The 26,961-nt window shown below is 38.6% G+C and overlaps 1 protein-coding gene across 2 annotated transcripts in view; it reads left to right on the top strand.

The window, feature by feature from the left end:
• The window catches only part of OLFM3 (olfactomedin 3), a 145,310-nt gene that overhangs the window by 98,767 nt on the left and 19,582 nt on the right, over positions 1-26,961 (top strand). Inside the window, exons 1-4 of one of the 2 annotated variants that reach the window (XM_006119799.4) lie at positions 3,592-3,802; positions 10,718-10,864; positions 15,455-15,610; positions 21,010-21,229. In XM_006119799.4, the coding sequence (XP_006119861.2) occupies positions 3,674-3,802; positions 10,718-10,864; positions 15,455-15,610; positions 21,010-21,229 (652 nt within the window). In that variant the 5' untranslated portion in view covers positions 3,592-3,673. Of the gene's footprint in view, positions 1-3,591; positions 3,803-10,717; positions 10,865-15,454; positions 15,611-21,009; positions 21,230-26,961 lie in introns of those variants that run through there. The other variant, XM_075936622.1, reaches the window with a different exon arrangement.

Here is a 26,961-nt window from a genome sequence, read left to right as displayed (position 1 = left end):
GCACATCCGTGCCTCCAGTCTTGATGTAGTAGCAGGCCTTCCAGAGTTATGTTAGAACCAGAGGGAAACCCTAAGGATGTTTAAATTACAGCAGCCTTCTAGGTGCTCTGTGTCTCCTCCTTAGCACATCCAACCCGTTAACATCAGTTTTCATATCCAAGGCAAAGCATTTGTTGAAATACAGAAAAACATGCAGAACAAATCAATATACAGTGATGACAGGTTTCAGTGAGGTAGAATCATAGAATCCTAGGACTGGAAGAGACCTCAGGAGGTCATTGAGTACAATCCCCTGCCCAAAGCAGGACCAACCCCAACTAAATCATCCCAGCCAGGGCTCTGTCAAGCCAGAATTTAAAAACCTCTAGGGGTGGAAATTCTACCACCTCCCTAGCTAACCCATTCCAGTGCTTCACCACCTTCCTAGACTACGTCTACACTGCACATTGTAGTGCAAGAAGATATGCAAATGAGATGTAGAGATGAATATCGCCACACCTCATTTACGTACTTAATGAGCCACCACTTTTGCGGAAGGGGCTTTTGTGCAAGAAGGAGCTGTGTACACTACTTCTTCTTGTGCAAAAAATCCCTCTTGTGCAGGAGCTGTTATTCCTGAAAATAAACAGCAGAACAGCTCTTGCACAAGAGGGGGTTTTTGCACAAGAAGGAACAGTGTAGACAGCTCCTTCTTGTGCAAAACCCCCTTGTGCAAAAATGGCGGCGCATTAGGTATACAAATGTGGCATGGTAATATTCTTCACCATGCCTCATTTGCCTATCTTCTTGCGTAACAATGGACAGTGTAGACGTAGCCCTAGTGAAATAGTTTTTCCTAATATCCACCCTAGACCTCCCCCGCAGTAACTTAAGACCATTGTTCCTTTTTCTGCCAGCCATCACTACTGAGAACAGCCTCTCTCCACCCTCTTTGGAACCTCCCTTCAGGAAGTTGAAGGCTGCTATCAAATCCCCCCCCCCCCCCACTCTTCTCTTCTGCAGACTAAATAAGCCCAAATCCCTCAGCCTCTCCTCGTAGGTCATGTGCTCCAGCCCCCTAATCATTCTGGTTGCCCTCCACTGGACTGTCTCAAATGCGTCCACATCCTTTCTATAGTGGGGGCCCAGAACTGGATGCAGTACTTCAGATGTGGCCTCTCCAGTGTCAAATAAAGGGGAATAATAACTTTTCTAGATCTGCTGGCAATGCTCCTCCTAATGCACGCTAATATGCCATTAGCCTTCTTGGCTACAAAGGAACACTGTTGACTCATGTCCAGCTTCTCATTCACTGTTATCCCCAGGTCCTTTTCCGTCGAAAAGGCTGCTTAGCCACTCTGTCCCCAGCCTGTAACGGTGCTTGGGATTTTTCTGTCCCGAGTGCAGGACTCTGCACTTGTCCTAGTTGAACCTCATCAGATTTCTTTTGGCCCAATCTTCCAATTTGTCTAGGTCACTCTGGACCCTATCCTTACCCTCCAATATATCTACCTCTCCCCCTAGCTTAGTGTCATCCACAGACTTGCTGAGGGTGCAATCCATCCCCTCATCCAAGTAATTAATAAAGATACTGAACAAAAGCAGCCCTAGAACTGATCCTTGGGGCACTCCACTTGAAATCGACCATCAAACAGATATTGAGCCATTGATCACTATTCTTTGGGCCTGACAATATAGCCAGTTTTCCATCCACCTTACATACCATTTATCCAATCCATATTTCCTTAACTTGCTGGCAAGAATACTGTTCCATTGACTTGAATATGGCCAAGATTTTACCCATTCTATTTATTGTATGTAAAAATACTATGATCATCTACCTAAAACCCAAATATAAACTCACAAATGGTATAATCCTTGTTGTAGTAATAATCCTTTAAACAGGGGACAGCAAAAAAGTCTTAATACTTAGAGCTTTTATTATCATGCCTAATAAACAATACAGAATAAAATTGCCAACATTCAATATTTTATCAATGGTATTGAAGTCACTCATAAATAAGTAAACCTACAATCTGCCTCTCATTTTAAACTATCTGTTCATTGTTGTTGATTTGCTGGACATGCATCTTTCAAAAGGATTTTTGCTTTGTGTGTTTTTGATGCGTTACTAAAAACCTCATGGATTTCCAAATGCATGCTTCAGTTAGTAACACTTTTTTCAATGTTTTGAAACATAACATTTTAGCTCAGTATGCAGTTCCATGGAAGAACTTAATATTTAGATGCATGCAATCTCTCTTGTATTTGCTGCTGAGCCTTTGTGCCGCAAGGTCCCTCATAAGATTATGTAGTAGCTCTCAATGTGCTTTTTCCTATATTTCTTGATTTTCAAAAGACAATGATTGATTTTCTCTACTTCCTAGTTAAGAAACGGGTTGGCTAAAATAATTTTAAAAGCATTTTGGGAGAGAAAAATCTAGCCTGAATTTGGAACACAAGCTCTACGACTTTCAAAAGCTTTTCTGGAGATTTAGAAAGCTTAATTGTAGTGAATGTATTCATGAGCTCCCACACTTCTATATAATTTTTTTTTCAGTTGCTTTGAGGATTTTTTCATATCACCTGCCAAAATTGTTTAAGAAAAATTTATTTCTGTGGAAGTTAATTTTGAAATAAACTCTAGCATTCACCTTATGAACAAATATACTACTCTGTTCCCTTCTAAACTTTTAAGCAAGCACTGTTTCGAGTAAATACTGATAAATACTTGCTCTACCTACCCTATTTAGAGACATATTCAAAATGCACATACTAGATATAACAATTACCCATATTGCATAATTTGTGGTGCAAGCTTTTCTTCTGTTATGTGTACATTATTTTATGACTTCCTCCAAATCTGTACAAACTGCTACTCAACTCAGAAATCATTGTATCACATTAGACAACAGAAGCTCCTGAAGCAGATTTAATGAATCAGCAACTCCCTTAACTCTTGTTTGAACCATACATAATTTATTTTCTGTTCCTCTTCTCAAAAGGAGCATTGCTATCTATTCTGTAGTCACTCTACTTCTGTACGTCTTGTGAATGAGTAATTACAAATTTTACAAATTGTGGACTTATTGATAACTTATGTGACTATTCCAAAATCAGTGGACTGCAGTTTTAGGGGGAAAATCTGAGCGTGACAGACTTTGTGTTTTCCTGGCATCTCCAATAATCCTTCCCACCATTATCTGAGATGAATACAGGTACAAAATACTATTATTAAAAATGTTCCATGTGCATATTTTTAATTAAAGATTGGGGGCTGTGAGGGAAAGGTGTGGGTAAGAACATCTGATTTTTGATTGGTTGGTTGGGTTGAATTTTTAGACAGGTCTTCACATCAGCCTGCAGAAGTTGAACTAACTAGATGCTAACTAATGCTGTAGCACCTTACAATTTTATTCCCTCTCTCCCATAAAAGCTGTAATAATTATTGACATCTAAAGAATAGCTTAATGGTCAGTACAAGAGAGTCTGTTGATGTATCTGTTGGTAGGAACAAAAGAACAGAAGCCGGGGTGGGAGGAGGAAGCTGTGTGTGTTTTTAATGGATGATTAAATCTGGGGAGGTTGATCTCCTTTCATGCTGTGGCTGTTGAGTGCTGCAGTCACGCCTCTCACTGCCAGCCCGCACTAGGCTGATAATCAGTCACTATGAAAACTCATTAGCTCCACAGCAATGAGTCCTCCACTACTCAAGCTTGGTGCTGTTCTTAGTACCATGGCAATGATCTCTAACTGGATGTCCCAAACTCTCCCATCTCTGGTAGGATTAAATATCACCAGACTGTCCACTTCAGATACTCTAGTAAGTAGCTCTGATGTGTTGTAAACCATCTTCATGCTGAACTCGTGTTTTAAGGGATCACAAAAGCTGTGGTTTAAATTGCCTCTTTGTAAACCTCTTTTTAAACTATTAATCTTTATTCTGTAACTTAATGTGTGCTTCTATCTGGACCCTTCAAACTAACTTCACAGTATTTGTGAGGATACTACAGACTTACTAAACAAGATAAACTTTTTTAAAATTGGCTTTTGAAGTATTTAAGATCAAAAGGCTTCATTTTTTAATAGAAAATGTTTAATATATCCAAGAAAATACTTGTTTCTTTAGCTTAGTTTTGTTTCCATAAAATGTATACTGTTATATTGGAGAACAAGATTACTGTACTGAAAAGTCTCTATCTTACTCTGCAGCATTGTCATTTAAAGTGTTTTTATGATAAAATTTTCTGAATTTGTGGAGTAGACAAGTAATGTCTTTTAAAAAGAAAAGAAAATGGGTATTTTTCAGGTTGGCCATAAGACTTTTATTCAGGCTAATTAGAAAATAATGGAGATGATGAATTATTAGTAAGAAATCTTGCAGTACTTGTATTTCATGTTCATATGTCAGAAAATTTTAACACAACAGCCTCTGTTTATGTGGAACTAGAGAAAAAGTGTTATTAACTCTTTCTATGGACTTCTACATGCAATCTAAAAATTAGATTCATATCTCAGTCAGCCAGATGAACTGACAGACTTTTAAAAAAAGAGCAAATGAAGTTGGAACATAATGCATTCTACCAAACGTTTGAGAAATCCTGTTTAATTTCAGTGCAAATTAAATCAGATTAGAAGAGTTTACTATCCTCAAGATTTAATGTCAGTTGTAGCTAAAAGTGATCAACTGATCAATATTTAATTATTTGATTATACACAAAAAGGAAAAAAAGTTGCATGCCAAGTTTTTATATTGTTACTTTTTATTATTGCATTGTATTGTTATCCTAAAGACATACGTTTTATGACACCATGTTATGGGAGTCATGGAGAAATCCTTAATTTTTCTTAAAATATAACTAATTTTCACTTTGAACCATATGTGATACATCTCTAGTTCCTTCTGATACCCACAAGTGTGTGTGTGTGTGTGTGTGTGTGTACACACGCATGCACACAGATATGTATGAATAGGTCCTGAGCTAGTATAAATCAATATCTCCCTTGACTTCAGTGAAGTTCTGCTGATTTTAACCTACTGAGGCTCTGGATCATAGCATGTATGCTTTGTCATTACTGTACTGCTTGCTTTCATTAAGATGGAGGAACTATGCTTGCTTCATGCTTTAGTGAGCTGTGAGGTAATACAAGGGTCAATGACGCTAGCACACAGGGATAAAATCCTTATACATGAAGCAGAGCTCCTTTGTAATATTGGTATGGTGGGAAAAAATCAGATTCTGTAGAGGATTGTAGTCAAGAGGATATCATCTGATTTAGCCACCTTGTTAGGGGGTCTTTTTATTCCTATGGCATGTAATTTCTAAAATGCAGCACTATGAGGTAAGGGCCTATACATAGTGGATTCAGTACAAATACTGGATATGTTTTGCCAGCATATCCTCAGAAATCCACAAACATACATTTATGAGTAATTTGCAGTTCAAATTGAATCTTGCCATGTATAAAACTTTCTAAATATATTTTCCAGGCCACATGAAACTTGAACATTTGTATATTTTGTACAAGAAAGAAAAGAACAAAAAATCATCTCCTTTATATGTAACTATTGTACTTCTTTTCACCTGAGCTGGGAAAGACTTACAAAAAAGGGAATAGAAAGGGCCAGTTTATCTGCTGTAATAATTGTTGAAGTCAATGGAGTTATACCAGAAGAAAATTTGGCCCATCATATTTATTCACAACTAGTCCCAGGAATTATATGTATTGTAGTGAAAAGCATTTGCCCAGGCAGTGGTGACAATGAACACAACTAAAATATTACTTTTGAAATATCTGATAGCCTAAAGGAAAAAGAAACCTTTTGAAGTTGCATACTGTAATACTCACAGCTGAGTACTTTTGAAGTTGAGCACTGTAATATACATGTAATATAGCTGCCTTCCAAGATAATGTTAAATATTAGCTTTTGCTGTGACTCCTTTCTCTTTCCATAAGATTCCTAAGAACTAGCAAGAATATTTTTGTTTCTCCTCTTTGTGGGCTTGGTTATTTCTTTTCTTGTCCACTTACTAAGACCTGTCAGCAGTAAGCCTGCATTTGGGGGTTGCATTTAGCAGCTTTCATAAGATTTTGATGCCTTCTAGCTCCTTCCCTAGGAAGAAGAACAACTTCTCCTTGAGGCTGTGATTAAAATGGGAAAGGACAAAAAAAATGCAGGTATATGTAACACACACACACACACACACACACACACACACACACACACACACACACCTCCGTCCAGACCCTCATGACAGCAACATTTTTCCTACTGAATGAAAGAATCGTGGAAAAAGAGAATACAATAAAGGAATGAAGTTCAAATTTAGAGTAATCTATCATCATTCATTTAAGCATGAATAACCAATCACAATGCACTTCTACTATGTGCCTGAGAGTTTCCTGTTATGATAAATATAAAGCACAAGAGTAGAACAGTTCATTTAAAAAAGCTGAATGCTGAGTGCTTTTATGATAGTACAAGTGTCCCTTCATCTAACACCACATTGGAAGGAAATTTGTGCCTGGGTAAACTTCCTATTTTCAAGAAATGAGATAGAAAAGTATGGTTTCATCAGAACATATAAAGCACTGTTTGGATAATACATCCTTTTCATTACAGACTGGTCCTGATTTTGGTGTGTCATTCATTTTACATTGGTGAAACTTTGTTAACATGAATCAAGTTACTCCTGAGTTTTCCAGTATCAGCTCTCCATAAGGCCTGAAGATTGCAGTGTATCTCTTTGTATTAGGGATAAGTGTCCCTATGCCTCCAAAAGGATAAGAGCTAACATTGGGATCTACTGATATCCTTAACCTTCGACATAAACTTGGTTTCACTACTACTACATTGATATTTGGGTATGAGGACTATAGAAAACCATAGAAGCACCAACCTAAAATTAGCTAACATTGTAAGGGTTAATTGTTTTGACAAGCCTGAATTGTTCAAGCTTACAATTTTACTTGCTATTCAAAACCAATTTAAATAGCCCCTGCAGCTGTAATTTTGTTTAGATTTTATTGTTCACCATCTCCTTTAAACTAGATTCTCTGTGCCCTAAAAACAAGGCTAGAAGAACATCATAATATGGGCATGATTTACCAATGAACCTTAGATATGTCTTTCGAGAAAACTCTAAGGCAAGGTCAGCTGACCTCCATTTACAATCCCTTTAAATTATAGACTTATAATAGGTGATTATAAATAGGTGATTATTACAGTTTTGATCTTGCAATGAACTATACAGAAGGAGAGTCACTACCTTCTTCAGTGACCCCATCAGAAATCTCTGGAACGAAAAGAGGTGATATTCTTTTCTTGCATTAAGATGACATGCAGAGAAGGATCACCAAGGAAATACTCTTTCACCTTTTATTCTAAACTCATTCTAGCGAGAGACTGCATCTGCCCTGAAGTGATGAACTATGCAATAGCTGACTTTATGCTAGACCAGTAAGCATCAATATTAATGCTTACCAGTTTTAATAATTACTGTTTGTACTGTGCCAAAATGAAATTATTCTAGTGGCAGCCATTAGCATCTAAGATTTGAAATCAAGCAGCCAAAATTGTATTTGTTAGCATCTCATGTCTCAGGACTGTGTGGTCTAGTATCCATGTCTTTTACCACTTCACTCTAACAACCCCCTGTGGTTGGGGTAGTGTGGCCCAATAGCCAGAGTCACTATAACCAACCCCCTGCAGTCCTGGTAGTGCAGCCCAATAGCCAATCACTTCATGGCAGGCAAAGCCACCATCCTTGGTTCTGACCTAGGCCCTACTGGTGGCAGATTCACTTGCCACCAGCTTGGCAGGGATCCACCTGCTGAGTCTTTAGCCAGTTCTAACACTGTTTCACCTCTAAAACTCCCTGGGTCTCTTCCTATCCAAGTCTATAAAGTCTGTGGCATCTGTGCTTTGGTAGTCTCTGCAATCACCTCAGTGTCCCCTGTCTGGGGCTATGTCTAGACTACAGGATGGTTTTTTTTTAAAGTGGCCTTTTTTCGAAAAAACTTCACCTGAGTCTAGACTGCCACAGCATTCTTTTGAAATTAAATCAAAAGAATGCGGCAGTTTTTTCGACAGCAGTAAATCTCATTTTACAAGGAAGAATGCCTTTTTTCGAAAGAGCTCTTTTGAAAAGATATTCTTGACCGCAAATAGCCTGTGTGTTCTCTTTTGAAAAAGCGGATCGCTTTTTCGAATAAAGTTGTGGCTGTTCTTCTTTCGAAAGAAGCATGTAGTCTAGACGTACCCTGGATGTCTAGATCTGGTCTTGTACGGCTGGCCTCCAAACCTTGGAGCACAAACAGTCCACTTGCTGGAGCTCACAGTGCACCTTCTTTTCCTCCAGTTGTCAGCCCAGACCAGTGGAGCTGACAGCCACTGTGAGCCTCAGGGCAAGGTTGGAGGGCAGCACTGGAAGAGGTGAGGCCAAGGACAATCAGCCTTTAGCACTGACCAGACCACAGCACCATCCCACGAACCCATAGAGCTGTGTGGACCATGGCAATTCAAAGGGGCCCAGGGCCTTTGACTCTCTGGGCTCTGGGGTAATTGTCCCTTCTGCCCTCTCTGCCCCATTCACAGTCCTGGCCAAGACTGAGCTCCTCAAAGGCCTTTTATATCCTGGTTCAAACTGGAACATGCCCAGCAGAGCAGGAGGAGCATGGCCTCCTTTACTAACAAAGATGAGTTAACTCTTGATGTGCCAATGTAGGACAGATACTCCCATCACAGTTATAAGGCTACATCTGGACTGCAAGCCTCTTTTGAAAGAGGCTTTTTAGAAAAAGAGCATCTAGACTACAACCAGTACTTTCAAAAAAGAGAGCCGCTTTTTTCAAGAGAGAGCACCCAGGCAGTCTGGATGCTCTCTTTCGAAAAAGCACAATTTGCATTACATAGCACCTTTTTTCGAAAGAACACTTTCGAAAAAAGGCATTATTCCTTGTAAAACGAGGTTTTCCGCAGTCAAAAAAACTGACATGTTTTTCGATTTACTTTAAAAAGAACACAGCAGCAGTCTAGATGCAGGGGAAGTTTTTTTGAAAAAAGGCCACTTTTTTCGAAAAAACCCTGTAGTCTAGACACATCCTTAGATATAAAAAGAAGAATGAAATTTAATCTTGACTAGTCATCTCTAAATCCAATACTCAAGAATATTACTTCTGCAAACAGATTTAATTCTACAATCTGAAACTCCTCCATCCTCAAGTTTTATTTGTTTCCTTCTTTCATCTTGATGTCTTTACATTTCAATATATCTTATTATATGTGTCAACCAATTATTTTAATCCATTATATAATATTTAGGAAACTAGGCAGAGCTTTGAGATGTTTGTCACCTCTTCATAAAATAAAATAAAATAAAATAAAATAAAATAAAATAAAATAAAATACTAGAAGTATTTGAGTTCTAGCATGACTGTGAAAAACAGGATGTGCTAGAAATTTCCTTTATCCATTACAGTATTAATGACTAAATTTGCTTCCTCTCATTTAAACTGAAGAGCTTCTTTGCTGTACTTCCCTGAGGCTACTTTGTTGTGGTTGGTGTTTATAGCTATGCAACTGCAAGTCTGTTTTTGGTATACTGCACCCTTAAAAGTGAAGTGCCCTCCCTCTAATTTGTCTTTAGGCTTGAGAGCTGGTCAGCATGGATGGTGTTACTGGACTTCTTTGCAGGGACTTTATATTTGTTCCATTCTATCTATGTTGTTTTCTTTAGTCTACCAGGATAGGGAACCTACATCCCATGGGTTGGATCCAGCCTCTGGCTTAATTTGATCTGGCCTGCACCCTCTCCCACATACACTTCCCACTGGGCTGGAGCACAAGCACCTGCTCACTCCACTGCAAGGGGAAGCCCCAAGCCTTCCAGTAAAATGAGGGAGTAGTGGTTGGGTTTATTGCCTTTTGTGTTTGTTTGGTTTTGTGTGTGTGTGTGTGGGGGGGGGGGGTTCCTTCCTACCTTGAGAGCATTGGGAGTGAGTAGAGAATGGGGTGGGGTTTTTTTGTTTGGTTGGTTTGGTTAATTTTTTTTTGCTTCTCACTTCAGAGAAAGTGAGTTGTGAGGGCTGCTTTTTTTTCTAATTTTTCTGTAGGTCAGTGGCCCCTGGCTGAAAAAAAGATTCCCCACCCCGGTCTAAAGTAAAATCATCCATAAAGAAAGAACGTATTTGTTCTTTGTTCATGAAAAACTGCAACAACCCTCCGGAAGGAATGAAATCAATGAACTTTTGTTGAATCACAAGTAAAAAGCTGTTCTCTTCCAGTCTGAATATTGTGCTTATAATTAAGCTGGACTGTTAGACATTTCTGAAGAACTATTAACAAGGAATCAGATATAATGGAAAATTTTGGTACTTTTACATTTTTCTAATCATCCATTAAGGCAGGGGTTCTCAAACTTTGTGATACCGCGACCCCCCCTAAATTGCTGCAATCCCCCTCTAAGTTGCTCGTGACCCCTCAGAGGGTCGAGACCCACAGTTTGAGAAACGCGGCATTAAGGGGATAATAAAAGATAACTAAAATGAATGTTATTGTGAACACATATGGTATGTAACTGAGTAAGCGTATTTTCTTATGTTTAATTGCTTCCTTTCTCTGTATATAAATAGATAGATATTTTGTTATAAAGAGTTTGAAAAACCAAAAAGTCATTTATGAATATCAGCTATTTCACCCTTTTTGTTTTTGCTTATTATTGTTTTATTACTATAGACTCAAATTAGCCCCAAAGAAGGATGGCAAGTGTATAGTTCAGCCCAAGACCCAGATGGCCGATGCATTTGTACTGTAGTTGCACCAGAACAAAACTTATGTTCCAGAGATGCCAAAAGCAGGCAACTTAGACAACTGCTAGAGAAGGTAAGTCTCCCAAATTATTCCTTCTTTTTGACCATCAAGACTTCCATAGTGATCTGCTCCTTTGCCTCTTTAAAATAATAACTAATGCAGCATTCCATTTTTCGAGGAGTACAGGATCTGCCGGAAAAGCCCCCGCTGTCGGCAGAAACGCGGCAGAACCGCAGCTACACTTTACTTTCACTTTTGACACTGAGCCTGATCAGCACGGAGTCAGAACATGAGATGCAAATGAAGCCCGGGATATTTAAATCCCAGGCTCATTTGCACTTCTGAAGTGCTTGATTTGCATCCCTCTGTCAGCAGAGGGATGCAGTCTAGACGTAGCCTAACTAAGTTCTTGGGATGCCAAGTGGAAAGAAGGCTCAAAGGGAATCCCAAAAGGAGCTACACAAGCAGCTGGAACAAGACTTGCACTGAACCTAGAACAACTGCCAAATCTAGACTAAGATCTGTCTCTCCACTCTGGACCTTACAACTGCACAGATGTGTTGCTGTATGTTCTTATGTGTAACCACTCTTTGCCAGCAAGAGAGAACTCTCCTGCCAGCATTATTAAACCATCCCCAACAAGCTGAATTAGCTATGTTGGCAGGAGAGCCTGTTCCACTGACATAGTGCTGTCCACATAAGTACTTTTATTGATAAACTCTCTCAGTCAGGGTGTGGTTTTTTCATACTGCTGATTGACAAAACTTTGACCACCAAAAGGTATAGTGTAGCCAAAGCCTGATTCTTAACATTTCTATATGGATTCGCTTGTGTCTCAGGTCCCCAAACTGAAGTAAGTTAATAATTAAGTTCTTAAGTAATTTTCCAAAAGCAGACAAGCATCTGGTTTTGGTCTTTTTTTCCACAGTATAAATGACAAGTAACTCCATCCCAAGAGTCTATATGAGGCACTAGTCTAAAACCAGTTTAAATGAGATCAAAATCAGTCTGGTTGTCATTAAGCAGTGTTCATATTAACAACATATAGCTGCAAGCACTTTCAGCAGCTGGGTGGTCTCATTCCCAGAAGTTTCACAGCATTCACTGGCTGTGGTTTTGGAACAGATTAAAAAAAATTAAAGCCAGTCTCAAAAGAAAGGTCAAATCGTGGAGTCTCTCAGTGTTAGAAGCAGTCAGGATTAAGACACTGTGGTTGATTCTCCAGAGCTTTTATTCGAACATGATTCCCAAGCAGTAAAATAAGGATTTTTTTTTTTGAAGTCCACAGCACCAGCCCTGTCAGTGAATTTGGGGTCTTCTACATGAAGGCTTAATCTCTACAAATTGTTTTGTTTTCACTGAAATGATGGCAGATGTGGATACGTAGCATCATTCTACTACATTAATAAAGCCACACAAGGCTGTTTATTACAGTTTGTGAGGGGAAATGGCTTCTGGCAAAGTGAAATGTTTCAAGTTCTCTCATAGCTCTGAAAGGATTTATTTTGTTGACTTCAATAATTAGAAGGAGAAAAAAAGATGGAAAATGTGGATTTATTTCATTAATAGTCCTCTCTAAACAATATGTATAGCTGATTATTGCTAGTTAATCAACACTGCTATCAACACTAAATGGTACATTAAATAAAATCAAATTATATCAGGTTCCCAATATGTGTAGCTCCTGTTCGAGATTCCCTCTGAGACCTCTTTCACTTGGCTTTCCAAGAACTCAGACTCCAGACTGTATCCTGATAGCAGCTTTCAAGTACCTAAAAGGGTGTTACAAGGAAGAGAGAAAAAATTATTCTCCTTTACCTCTGATGGTAGGACAAGAAGCAATGGACTTAAATTGCAGCAAAGAATGTATAGGTTGGACATTAGGAAAAACTTCCTAACTGTCATGGTGGTTAAGCACTGAATAAAGTGCATAGGGAGGTTGTGGACTCTCCATCATTGGAGATATTTAAGAGCAGGTTAGACAAACATATGCTAGTAATGATCTGGATGGTACGTGGTCCTGCCATGAGAGCAGTGGACTGGATTTGATGACCTCTTGAGGTTGCTTCCAGTTCTAGTATTCTATATATCTCTGGCTCTACATTACAGTATCCTAATAACCAGATGCAGTGTGATATAATGGTCATCACACTTGGCTACTAATTGAAACTATGGATAATAGCTAAAGGTTATTTATAAGGAATATCACCCTTTTCTCCTACCTCCATTAAAATCGATGGACAAAACAGGTTTTGCCTGAGGCAGTTCTAAGTAAAATCTTTAAGATGTTCTCTAGTGGCACTTCCCTTCTTCTCCCTATCGCCATTTAGAGTGCATGAATTAAAGTGAATTCGGGCATAAAATTCTTGTACATGAAAAATTCAGTAAAAAGAACCACATAATGTTGTGCTTCAGCTTCATGTCTGGGAATGTGTCATCTACCCTCATATTTTATTTTCAGATAATTGTAAAGTGACCATTGATGAAAGATACATAAAGTGCACACAAATTAAGCTGTCCTTGTCTTAAAGAGGGAAATGGGCTAATTGTATCTTTTGTTCTGCAGATGCTTGGTCAGTTACTTGAAACTCATTTCTTTTAATCATTCTGGGGTTTTTTTCTATTAATGGTTTACAGTTGAATAGATTTATTTATTTTATTTCATCTTATAAAACTATAAACAATCATATATCCTACAGTCTGGCTACTTGTTATATTACTGAGTTGAATAATGAAATTTCAAATGCAATGCATTGCTTTCCACCCAACTGAATATATACTAGCCATTCAAATAATGCCTTCCACAGCAAACAACAAAATACTCTCCAATTTTCAACCTACCCCAGCTTCAAATGTCTGGAGGAAAAGTTGTACATTTCAACACACTCTGAACATAACAGATCTGGGACCTGGAAGTGATTTCCAAAGCTCACGAAGGATACCTTGCCAACAGTCTTCCTTTTATACTGAGAAGGCTCAGCATGCTGATCTTTGTTGATTCCATCTTCCACAATATGGCATTGAAAGAGACAAGTAGAATAATCCAAGCCATTTAGGGCTTAAAAGCCTTTAACTTGCTATGTACTGAGCCTACTATGTACTGAAATAATGGCAAATGTGGATACATAGCATACACTGAGCACTCTGGCCCTGATCCAACAAAACATTTGAGCATATGCCCAATGCTAAGCACGATTCCAATGGGACTGCTAACATGCTTAAAACTGAGCCAATGCTTAAGTGCTTTGCTGGATGGAATCTATTATAAAGGCATCTAAGAATTCTACTTATATACCAGGATCCATTGTACTAGACACAGTAGAAAGCTCAGAATAAAGACAGGTCCTGTTCCAAAGAAGTTACGGTCTAAAGAATGTAACCAGTCACAAAGATGTAGATGTTAATTTAATAGATCTCATTATCTGTACCAGACTTAGGAAATATTTCTGAAGCATGCATAGATAACTTTGAGTAAAGGTAGGGCATAATGCTATAAAGAAAAGAGTTCAAAGCTTTTTTAACACACCGTAGCATTTTACAGGCTCAATCTTGCTTCCACTGAGGTCAGTCAGAATTTTGTCATTATCTTCCATAGGATCAGGATTAAGCCCTAAAAGAAGGTATTTTCCTGACTGGCCAAAAACAGTGGTGTAGTCCTCCTTAAAATTTAAAAATGTAGCTTGAGTAAATGTCACTCTGAAGCCTAAGACTGTGTTTTTCCAAAGCACTGACATTTAAACTAGTGCATCACCAGAGTGTAAAATATTGGGCTCTGCAAAACTTGTATTCATATTTATCAAAAACCCATGTTGTACTACATGTCCCTTAAAGGAGACCCACTGGCCTGGATCCTAATCTCACTTATGCTGATTTCACACTCATGTAACTCAGTTGACTTCAGCAGAATTATTCCTGATTTTCATGTATGTAAAGGACCAGAATCGTGCTTATTCTCTTTAATAGAGTAGTACAGTGTGCAGGGCTAAATGGCTGCTTCTTAGAGCCATATGCTATATGCCGAGCACTTGAAAAAACTCCAGCAAATGCTGTATATTATAGTACAAACTCTATCTGGGTGACAGCATGCATTTCATTTGTCAAGTATAATTTAGGTCCTTGATGAAGCTTAGACAAATTTAAATTCAAGATCATATCTTTACCCCATTCTTCTTCCACACCCCCAAATCATCTACAAATTGGTTTAAGTAGTGAAGTGGCATGGAATCATAAAAGAAACTCAGGTCAATATCCTATTTTCCTGAGTTGTTGAATACTTACATTCTTTTGTTTGGGAATGTTGATTCCCAGACCTCTTTTATGATTCCTTGTTCTGGAACAGTTCTTCCCCTTGCTGAATTGTCATAATCCTCAGTGCACAAGTTTCTTTTTGAGGTATTATATAATGGGCAAAAACATGGGGCCATATTCCTCTAATTTGTTATGGAACAATCCTGTTGATTTCAGAGGGATTACACTTGTGACCAAGACCAAAATGTGGCCCACTTTCTGTAGTGTGGCACAGTTGTGAATTCAAAGCTCCACTGGGGTAAAAAAAGGGCTATCAATTCAAGGAGTGACAGATGCATGACATTTTATCACTTGACATTTAACTAAACGTACAAGAAAAAGAAAAACAGACCAGCCAGTGTTCTTCTTTAACAGGTTCAGAATATGTCCCAGTCTATTGAAGTTTTAAACCTACGGACTCAGAGGGATTTCCAGTATGTTTTAAAAATGGAAACACAAATGAAAGGGCTGAAGGCCAAGTTTCGGCAAATAGAAGATGATCGGAAGACATTAATGACAAAGCATTTTCAAGTAGGTTTTATTTTAATAGTAATTTTGAAAGCTTGCTGCAAGTGATGCACTAAAAAGCAATGCATGGACGTAGCTTGAAAAAGCTTATACAAAAGCAACATTGAAAAGGAACCGTAATATACACTCTTTTATTATGATAATCACTTTTTCTATTGAGTTTAACTGCAATAAGGAGTGACCATTAATTATTAAGACATTAGTTAAATGTCAGTGTAAACAGAATTCTATTTTATTGTATCAATATGCAGCTCATACTGAGAGATTTATATGCAGTCAAGCATTAGTGATAAATGAGGAAGCCATGGGAATTAATGGCAAATAACCAGAGGGTTTTGAACTTTTATAGATGTCTGACATTTCGTAGAACCGAAGAGATGAAAGTTCATAATGAGGGAAGTTATTGTAACTGGTACTTAATAGCATTAAGATTTTAAATTTTCTCATTAGAGGTTGGGGGTTTAGTTATATTGGTCTTGGGGTGTTCCTGCCTTTTAATCCACATGTGCCATAAGAAAAAAATGTTGCAATTCCTAGTAACTTTTCACTGACGGAAAATTTTAGCCACTCTATCTGCAACGAAGTCTAATTGGTAGACTGTTGGTTGCTGTTGTCTATTCCGGGGAAGCCATTTGGGTTTGACAAAGGAGACAAAGTTACATATAATATTGCAACCACAGAGCTTTAACAAGGAAGAGTTTTTGAGTGTGCAATGAATGCAAAATGGGGTCCATTAAATATATCCCTAGGATGAAAATTATGTTAACAGTATGTCTTTTGATATGCTCATGATCACTGGAACATGAACGCATAGGCTTACATTTTCGAAGTGAGTGGAACCTGAGCGGGATCTGATTTTTCACAGGTACTCAGCATCATCTCCCCTTGGTTTCAGCAATTATTTATACTATTAACTCATTTGCCAAGTGATTTATTTATTATTCTCTGTCCATCTGAAAGTAAGAGTATAAATCCTCTCAACCATTTTCAATTTGTAATAAAAGATTTCACCTTTACCCCTTTTAATGCTATTTGCCATAACACCACATTGTGTTGAGCCATTATGTATATTGTATTCTTGTTACATTTTTCCAGAGGAACAAAATACCAGAATTTGAATGTCCAATTTGGCTGTCAAAAGCTGAAATCTGCTATATTACTTCCCTTTTAAATATTCAGTATCTGTTTTGGCTGGACATTCAGGCTCAATTTAACAGTTTCCCATGAGGATAAAACAGATTGCCAGACAATCAAATTAAAGAGTAGTTTGAAATGTCAAAAATAATACTGCTGTCTTGCAAAATGTTGACCCGCTAAAATTTTGGTATTGTATCTTATTCCTGAGGCAAAAAAGTTTATCAGTTATCTTGACTTTGATAACCCCCTCATCACTCCTTTTAATACTGGTGGGAGCAAATCAAAGAGGAAATTAGCTCCTAAATGGTGCAATTTCCTGCTTGTAGTGAAATGTGAATTCATTCTTGTAACAATAGATTTAAATGGTATAAGTAGTACCAATGAAATAAAAACAATTATAATTACAGTGATGATAACACAATCTTCACTTCCTTTAGTGACATGAGAAGATACTAACTGCAATGTTAATATTAAAATGAATTAGCATAGTCCTGTAATTCTACCCACTGAAATTTTTTAGGGTTTAATTCCTGTTCTCATTGAAATCAGTGACAATGCTCCTATTTACTTCAATGGGGGCAAACCTGGGCTCACAAATTAAAAACTTTGGGACAAAGAACATTCGTAATGTGTGTTTTAAATTTCTTTAAATTTAGTGTTCTGTATGCTCAGTTTTTAATAATAAAAATAAACTCTCCACTCACTCCTCTTTATCATACTTTCATTTAAAAATTTCTGGACTTATACGGTTAATGCAAATTCCCTCAGGATTAAAAGCTATACATCAGAACAATAGAAGGGACACTGTTGCTCTCAGTTTGTAGTACAGGTTGAACCTCTCTGGTCTGGCAACATCTGTGGTCTGGACCAGAGAACTCTGAGAGGCTAGTGGTCAGGGCTGACCATGGAGCCAGGCTGAGCCTCAAGGCTTCAGAGTCCGATGGTGGCCCGGGGCAGCAAAGTCTGGCAGCCTGGGGCTGTCCATGGAACCTGGCGGCTGCGGGCCCGATAGCCAGAAGCAGGGAGCCCCGTGGCCCAGAGCTGGCCATGGATCCCAGTGACTGAGAACAGGGAGTCCATCGGGTGGGCCGGCGCAGATCCTGGTGGCAAGGAGGGGCTAGAATTGACCTCCTCGGTCCAACAAACTCCTTGGTTTGGGGAAGTCCAACCCACAATAACATTTTGCCATGTAATTTTAAAATGCAGTTTTCTAATAGTTAAGAAGGCAATGCATACACTACACTGACAACATCTTAGTGTTACAATGAGGGGGTGCATATTAATCTGCTATATATTTGAGAGAATTTGTGTGTCTGTCTGTCTGTGCGTCCATCTGTGAGTTTGTATTTTCAAGAACTCCTCCTAAACGGTAAGAGCTAGGACGATCACATCGTAAGGTATGCAGCTTCCTCTTACCCTAACTTAAAGCAAGGTAAGGGCTTGGTTGCGTCATGACAATGGGATATGCCTGGAATCTGATTGATCTGCATCAGTTGGAATGGGAGGGCTCTGATAGCAAGGACAATTATATTCCACAGTGACCACGGGGAATAACAAGAGGGAGGACAGTTATACCCCAGAAGGCCAGGGAGGACAGTTATACCCCATCCAGAGAAGCAGCCGCTGGCCAGGCAGCATGGTCCCCAGTGAGTAGCTGCCAACCATGCAGAGTGGCCCCAGGAACTTTGAACTAGTCCTGTGGATCAGCTGCTGGCCGCTCCCACCCTCTGCTCTGCACCCCTCCACTTCCCACCCCCTCCTCTGAGCCCATCCATTTCCAGACTCCTCTGCCCTTACTCCTGCCCCCCCTACATCCTGTCCTGACTCCTCAACCCCCACCCCACCCCCATACCTCCATCCCCCTGCCATGAAAGTCCCGAGCAATGCTGGGTCAACCTTCTAGCTTATAAAAAATATTATGCAAATACTATATCCAGTATAGAACATGCTTAAAAGGCAGGAAATTCAGAGGTAAATTCCCTCAAATAAAGTTAACTCTGGCCTTGTATCCCTGATCTATCTCCATCTCCTGAGCATACAGGTATATCATATAGACAGGATCACCAATACACCAACTTTAAAACTTTTTATGTTATTTATTGCATCTTTTAATAAGAAAGAAAATATAATAAATTATGCACATACACACACTCTTCAGCATATTTCAGTGTCTGTAATAACTCTGGTATCTCCGACTGCCAATCTCTCTGTTGCCTTTGACAATGTCACTTATCCACTTTCTCTTGCTTGGGCTTCCATTACACTCTACTCCAGCATCACCTTACTGGAGAGGCATAAGGATCTTGCACAAATAGGGGTTTTTGTGGAAGAAGGAAACATCCACCCTGCTTGTTTTTGCACAAAAACCCCTTGCACAAAAATGGCTTGAACAGATTATGCAAATGAAGTCAATAAAATGCTTATCAGTGCTTCATTTGCGTACTCTCTGCCAGCAAGAGCCGGCATTGTAGACATAGCTTCTATGTTTTCCCACAGGGTAATCTCATCGGCTCCCAAGATCTGTTCCCTCTGTGGCTATAGAGGGTTGGGGTTTTTTTCAGAAAAACAGACATTTTTCTGAAAAAACTTCACTTATGTCCATACTGCATTTATGTTCTTTTGAAAGAAAATTAAAATAACAGAGGGATTTTTCCAACATTGGTAAACCTGTTTCTATGAGGAAGAAGCCTTTTTCCAAAAGAGTTCTTTCAGAAAAAGGCATGTGTGGATGGGGAAGACGGAGTTCTTTCGCAAGAAGAGGAAAGAGGAAAAAGCACAGCTGCTCTGGTGGCCACTCTGTCCATAGTAATCACAGCTTAAATACAAGATAGCATCCATTCAGTGTGGTCGCTATCTTTCGAAAAAGCAGATCACTTTTTCAGTGTGCTTTGGCAGTGTGGATACTCTCTTTTCAAAGAAGTTTTTTCAGAAGATCTCTTCTGGAAAAGCTTCTTCTGAAAGAAGCCTGTATGTAGTCTAGACATAGCCTGTGCTGGCAACCATTGAACCTATATCTCCACCGCTTTTTCTCCCTCTTTTGTCCATGTTTGTATCTTTTCCTTCTCTCTCTCACTCATGGAAGTCCTCTTGTTTCCTTCAGTTATCAATGAAACTATAAAACACCTACATGGATACTGAAAATGATAAACCCAATTACCTTCCATAAATGAAAAACCTAATAGGATTCTTTGAGGGTGTCCTCCTATCAATGGCTGAACAAGAACCTGTTGCCATAATGTAGTCAGACTTATTTTAAACAAACTCCCTGGCAAAAGGATATTAAGTGTATTATAGTTATGAGATGAGAGATAAATAGCAGTTAGGGATTAGAAACAGAGACAAACATTCAGCAAATAGAGTAAATGGTCTATTTTCAACATGGCAAAAATTAAAGGGTAGGATATCTGGGAAAGAGAAAGAATGATGAGGGTCCAAAATTTGCAGATTGCATAAAATAATTTGTTGGTTACAGCTAGAGAAGAATTTGAGAAGGGCAGAGAGATCTACCAAAACTAGTTGACTGGGCAACTGAAAATCCCTGAAGAAAAATGCACATTCGCCAATATAATTTGAATTGCTCATATCATTGTTGTGGTCTAAATTTAATTCTATCCACTTGGAAAAACAATGAGGAATCCTGTCTCCTTAAAGACTAACAAATTTATTTGGGCATAAGCTTTTGAGGGTAAAAATCATTTAATCAGGTGCATATATTTAGTCTTTAAGGTGCCACAGGACTTCTCATTATTTTTGCAGATATGGACTAACATGGCTACCTCTCTGAGACTTTTCACTTAGGAAAAAAAGACCTACATGTTTTTGTTGATAGATCTATGAAAATGTCTGCTTCGGAGTACACAAACAGTCAAAAAATTAAACGAATATCAGTATTTATAAAATTAAATGGAAAATAAGTCAAAATATTATAATGTCACTGTTTCAATGCTGTCTCATCACCTAGAACTGAGTGGTCAGTCCTGGTCACCTTCTCTCAAGAAAAAACTCTCAGCAGGAGTTTTGTATCATGTGCTGGGAAAGATGGGTGTCAGGAGGTTTGTTTCCAATCTTTTAAAAATGAATTTTGTACTTTCAGTCGAAACTGACTATTTTCATTTACATTTATGTTGCTAGATTTTCACAATATGCTAATAATGTATCTGAAACTAAAACCAATAAGACTTTTTAAAGGAATTTTAATAATAAAGGATGTTAGGGGACTGAACTTCTTTAAGCTGCTCTAATGAACAATTGATTACTTTTTGCAGGAGTTGAAGGAGAAGATGGATGAGCTGTTGCCATTGATCCCAGTTCTGGAACAGTACAAAACTGATGCCAAGTTAATCACCCAGTTCAAGGAGGAAATTAGGAATTTGTCTGCAGTTCTCACTGGAATTCAGGAAGAAATTGGTGCCTATGACTATGAGGAACTACACCAGAGGGTGCTCAGTTTAGAAACCAGACTTCGAGACTGCATGAAAAAACTCAGTAAGTTAACTATTTCATGCCATATTTTTCCCTACATTTCGTGTTTTAGACCTTAGATGTAGAGACATAAAATACTCTGTTTTTCAATCCTTTGACACACTGGGACAGATTCCCATCTTTGTCACATTAATGTATATCAAAAGTGACTTCACTGAAGTCAAATGTTACTCTAGAATGGGATTTCCACCAGTATAATTTAGATGAGAATCTAACCCATTAATAATAGAAAGAGTTAAGATGCAGAATTATAAAGGAGGGCAACTTTGAAATCCTAAGGGCGGGAGCCTTCAAACTGAATTGTTTATGAGCTTGTTAATGGACTATAAAGATGTTTTCCCTTCTCATACTAGCTGTAATATAACTCAGAGTGGGTTTGCCATCAAGATGCTCTTTAGTAGCCCATGTGATATATTGTTGGTGGCCTCTGTCCAGCATCAATGGAGAATTATCCACGTCACAAAACCCACCAGCACAAATTAAATCTGGGCTTGAAATTTATCAATGGCCAGTTCAGGAAATGGCTTATCAGCCTGTATTACCTCTGGGCCTCTAGGTTAAGTGAGCAGCATAATGAAATTAACACTGTTACCTCCTACTTTAGTGGAAATAATATATTCATGAAAGCACAGTTGTGGGTTTCTTTCCATAGCCTTGTGATGTGACTTTGGGTAAGCTTCAGTTTTGGATGCCCAGCTGTTGGCTTTCATTTGAAGCTGTGGGTACTTAGAGAAATTAGGGTATGTCTACACTACCACCCTAGTTCGAACTAGGGTGGTAATGTAGTCAACCGGAGTTGCAAATGAAGCCCAGGATTTGAATTTCCCAGGCTTCATTTGCATATTGTTGGGCGCCGCCATTTTTAAATGTCTGCGAGTTCGGACTCCGTGCCCCGTGGCTACACGCGGCACAAACTAGGTAGTTCGGACTAGGCTTCCTATTCCGAACTACCGTTACTCCTCGTTACTCCTCGTTCCACTCCGGTTGACTACATTACCACCCTAGTTTGAACTAGGGTGGTAGTGTAGACATACCCTTAGGGACTAGTTGTCTAATATTGGGTACCCAAAATTAAAGGCTATTTTTTTTGAAAATGTCATCTGTAATGGGATAATAAATACTTCTCTACCTTAGGAATTAAAGTCCCTAGCCTGCTCCAATAAAGTAGCTAACAGAACACTTTGAGATACTTAGTTGGAAGGTATTGTATAAGGACCAAGAATGATTATTTATTGTAAGTCTTTGCCTTCCACTTCTCTCAGTCTGACCCCTTTTATGAGAACTAACTTCACTATAAGCAAAAATTAAACACTAAAAAAATAGAACTTAGGCTTATGAGAAGTCTCTCAATTACCAAATATTGGGTGTGTACTTTTGTAGGCTGTGGGTGGCATCAGAAAAATGAAAGAGGTCCTGCCTGTTAGAAAAGATGTACATTTATTTAGAGTAATAGAAAAAGAGAGAGAAAGTAATCTAGACTGAGTTATCCTCATAAATTATTTATTTTTAGCTTCTTCTTTTTACACTGAATTAGCAACTCTAAGATGGGGGAAAAATACATGAAAGCATTCCTCTCACAGAAATCTCTTATGAGTCAATTCTCCCCCTCAATGCATATACATTACAGCATGCTATTACACTGACAGACTGTCTACATGTGCAGGCAAGGAGAAATAGATATTTTACTATGCAGCAACAAAACACATTTAGTTTCTTAATAGTTAACTTTCTCAAGAAAGAAAGGAGAAAAAAATTGATATTTCTCTATTTTTCAGTCATCTTGTTTTCATTTTCTATGGTGAATAACTGTAACATAAAACAATTAATTGACTGCACTATGGAGATAATTGCCCTTATTATAGTTGTGTAGTCTTTCCTATGGGTTCTTCTCACACCTTTTACTTTCCTTTCAAATATTGTGCTAGGTCAGATCCCTTCTCTTAACTCTCTTCCCAGGAGTTCTTCCTTGGCATACAATTTTTTCCTTCTTTCTTGGCCAATAAAACAATTGGGGGGCCTAAAATATTTTAAATTGTCAATTTAAGGCAGAGAAGTTCTAAAAAAATAAACTCATAAATACACATGCCCTCACCACATTGAAATAAACATCGCACCCTGCTCCACATGTAGGTATACAACTTGGATGAAACTGAATTACAGCATCAGAGAGCCTCCTCACATCCTTGCATGGTAATGCACTCTCTCTGTCTTTCTTGGAAATTCATCTCCAGATTGACTGTGAAATTAAACTCTGCAATTCAATCATCTCCATATATAGAAACAATTATATGCTTTCCCCAGGGGTCCTTTTCTTTCTCTTCACTTCCAGGATCCCACCTCTTCCTCTGCTTTTGAAGTTCTTTCTCATTTTCCTCTCCACCTCCCTGTCCTGGACCTATGTCTCTTCACCCCTGTCTTCAATAGCTTGTAACAATTACATAATCTCCTAGCCCACAGGCAACTGCAGTTTGAGCCTCAAGGGTATGACGATGCCAGACAATAACACTAGTAATACTTTAGCATTCTAATATTTTCATATTCCAATTTGTTTCCATGCCTAAGGAGTTTAAAGGGGTTTCTGACTAGCTATTGAAAGGATTTAAGCTTTCTTAAATCCTAATGCAGAATTGCCTTTGCTCTTGGGGGGGTAATTCTCACAGAGCTAGATAGATTCATGGAGGTTAGGTCCATCAATGGCTATTAGCCAGGATGGGTAGGAATGGTGTCCCTAGCCTCTGTTTCTCTGGAGGTGGGTGACCGGGGAGGGATCACATGAGATTTACATGTTGTGATCCTTCCCCTGGGGCATCTGGTATCGGCCACTGTTGGCAGACAGGATATTGGGCTGGATGGACCTTTGGTCTGATTCAGTATGGCCATTCTTATGTTCTTATCCAGGTAATCAATAATTGATGAGAAATGCATAGCACGGCTCAGGTGGCTTTTATGCTCTCCTAATCCTAGACTGGCTGAGTTCCTGGCAAGTCCCATGTGCAATTTAGAGCAGCCTGAAATCGGCTTAAATTAATCTTGCTGTGTATAGTCCCAAGAGGCTGATACAGCATCTGGGGAATTAGGGACTATAAGGCAGCTCCAGCTACCACCCATTTCACCTCAGCAATGACCACTGCATTGAAGGGCTGTGCCAGCTCTACACCACAACACTACAGTAACTTGACTGTGGCTGTCAATACTGTGTTTAGGGCCAGAATCCTATGGCCGTGCAGGACAGAACAGCAACACTGCACCAGGCATCTGGGCTTGAATGGTTACAATGTTACTGTTGAGTCTTGCAGAACAGCTAACTTAATGGCATCCCTTCCCCCCCACTTCTTTTCCCTCACAGGTATTTTCCAGTAATATAAATATATTATGCATTATTTATACCATTTTAGCCACCTCAAAGTATCCTCCATCTGCATTGGAATCCCTTTCAACATTCATTAACATATAGTGAGCAGCCATTTCACTTTCACAGAGATGTAGAGATAGCCACAGCCACTGTGGTGAGTAAAACTTTTTCTTCTCCTTAGAACAGGAAAATATCACTTTGCAGCAGTTGATAATTATGGCCTACATTTCAAAGGTGTGCATGCAATTTAGCATACTCAGGACTTGTGTGCATGAATGTGGTTATCTGCGTATAAAAGCAGGTGTGTATGTGCTTATCCATTTTTGTGTGCAAATCCTCAGCTAGAAATAGTCAGATATACACAAGAAAAAGCTGCCTTATTGCACTTCATATAATGTGCTATACATATGGTCAATTTTTACTGTAGTAATACACTGCTTTCCTATGATTTATCACCTTTCTTGAATCAGTTACTATGCATTAATGCTGTTAGTATTATTACTATTATTTAGTAGTGACAGAGTTTTTAAAATAATATGGTCATCTAGGAAATCAATATTCTCTCAGATAACTATGACCTATGAAATATGAAAGAAGCAATTAGACTAGATACATACTCAACTCATTTCTAGCTATCTTATATAGCCAGGTCCAGGCAAAATGTGGCATTGACAATTTTTGCTTAGGGCCTGGAAAGTAGAATGCCATATTCAACAAAGAGATGCCATCATATCAATGGCAAAAGAGATGCTAGCATCAGTAAGGGATACTTTTATTGATCGTGGTGATATTTCACACTACCATGGCACTATTAGCTGTCGATTCTGAAAAGCTTTACAAAAACTAAGCTGTGCACAGTTCTCTGAGGGTGGTAAGAATTATCATCCCCATTTTATAGATGAGGAAACCACTATTCAAAGAAGATAAGTGATCAGATGAAAGGTTACACAATAAGTAAGTGACAGAGCTCAAAATAGAATCCAGGAGTTTCAACTGCCAGTGAAACGCTTTTAACCACTAGGCGTATTTCTTGACCTTGGGCTAAGTAGGAAAATAGAGACACGCATTCTAAGGGTGCATCTACACTACAGGGCTTAATGAAAAATAAGCAAGGCAACTTGAGCTACGTCAATTGCGTATCTTATTTTGAAAGAGCTTATTTCGAAATGGGGAGCATATACACAGCACTTATTTCGAAACAGAGCACTCTTCCTCTGACTTCCCTTATTCCTCATACAATGAGGGTTACAGGAGTCAGAGTAAGAAGTCCTCCAGCTTGACAGTATTTTGACACTATTTCGAATTAACTGCCTGCTGTGTAGACACAGACTAAGTTACTTCACAATAGCTCTAGTTATTTCGAAATAGGGTTGCAGTATAGATGTACCCTAAGTAACAAGTGAGTTCAGTCTATAACTTTTCATTTTACAATTGATTCCCATAACAAATGTTTATCCTAAGGAAGAATGTAAAAGAAATAAAGCATCTGGAAACTGCTTGTGCACACTTTGTAAAGTGGACTCACTTCTCTCTACGCTGTTTAGTATCCCATAATAATTATTACCCATAATAATTCAGGTCAGTGTTTAGTATTTAATAAATAAACATCTGACACACTATGCATATAAAAGCCTGATTGACTTCATTAGAGACAGAAAAAGGAAAATCCCATAATGGTTACTAGAAGATCTTAAGAGATAAATATTTTTTAATTTACCAGGAAAATTTCTATTCTGTCCTTGTTCTAAATTTATTCAACTCATTTTCTTTCCAGAATACATCTAAAATTAATCTAATGTAAAAAAGAAACTGTTTGTAGGATCATTATAGTGGGATTGTTTTTGTTTACAGTATAACTTTTAATCTTCAGGGCAAACAGTTGTCATCACAGAGGCTAAGTCTAGACTGCAGGCTTCTTGCACAAGAAGCTTTTATCAGAAGAGATCTTCCGCAAAAACTTCTTGCGTAAGAGCACATCCACACTGCCAAAGCGCATCAAAAAAGTGATGCGCTTTTGTGAAAGAGAGCATCCAGACTTCATGGATGCTCTCTCGAAAGTAAGCTCTGATTTCTATGCACAGACTAGCCACCAGGGCACCTGTGCTTTTTCCTCTTTCTTCTTTCCTCTTTTTGCACAAAAAACCCCTCTTCCCTGTCCACACACCCCTTTTTGCGAAAGAGCTCTTTCACAAAAAGGTGTTCTTCCTTGTAGAATGAGGAATACCTATCCCGGAAAAACTCCTCTGTTCTTTCGAATATTTTTGCACAAAAACGCACTTGAGGTGTGGACGTTCCACAAGTTTTTCCGAAAAAACACTGTAATGTAGACATAACCAGAGACTGTGAGGATATAGTAGCATTGGCTATGCATTCCTATATGTAC

This window comes from Pelodiscus sinensis, chromosome 9 (assembly GCF_049634645.1).
Source record: "Pelodiscus sinensis isolate JC-2024 chromosome 9, ASM4963464v1, whole genome shotgun sequence".
Taxonomy (NCBI): domain Eukaryota; kingdom Metazoa; phylum Chordata; order Testudines; family Trionychidae; genus Pelodiscus; species Pelodiscus sinensis.
The sequence above is the reverse complement of the archived record's forward strand: the minus strand, read 5'-3'. Positions and strand labels throughout refer to the sequence as shown.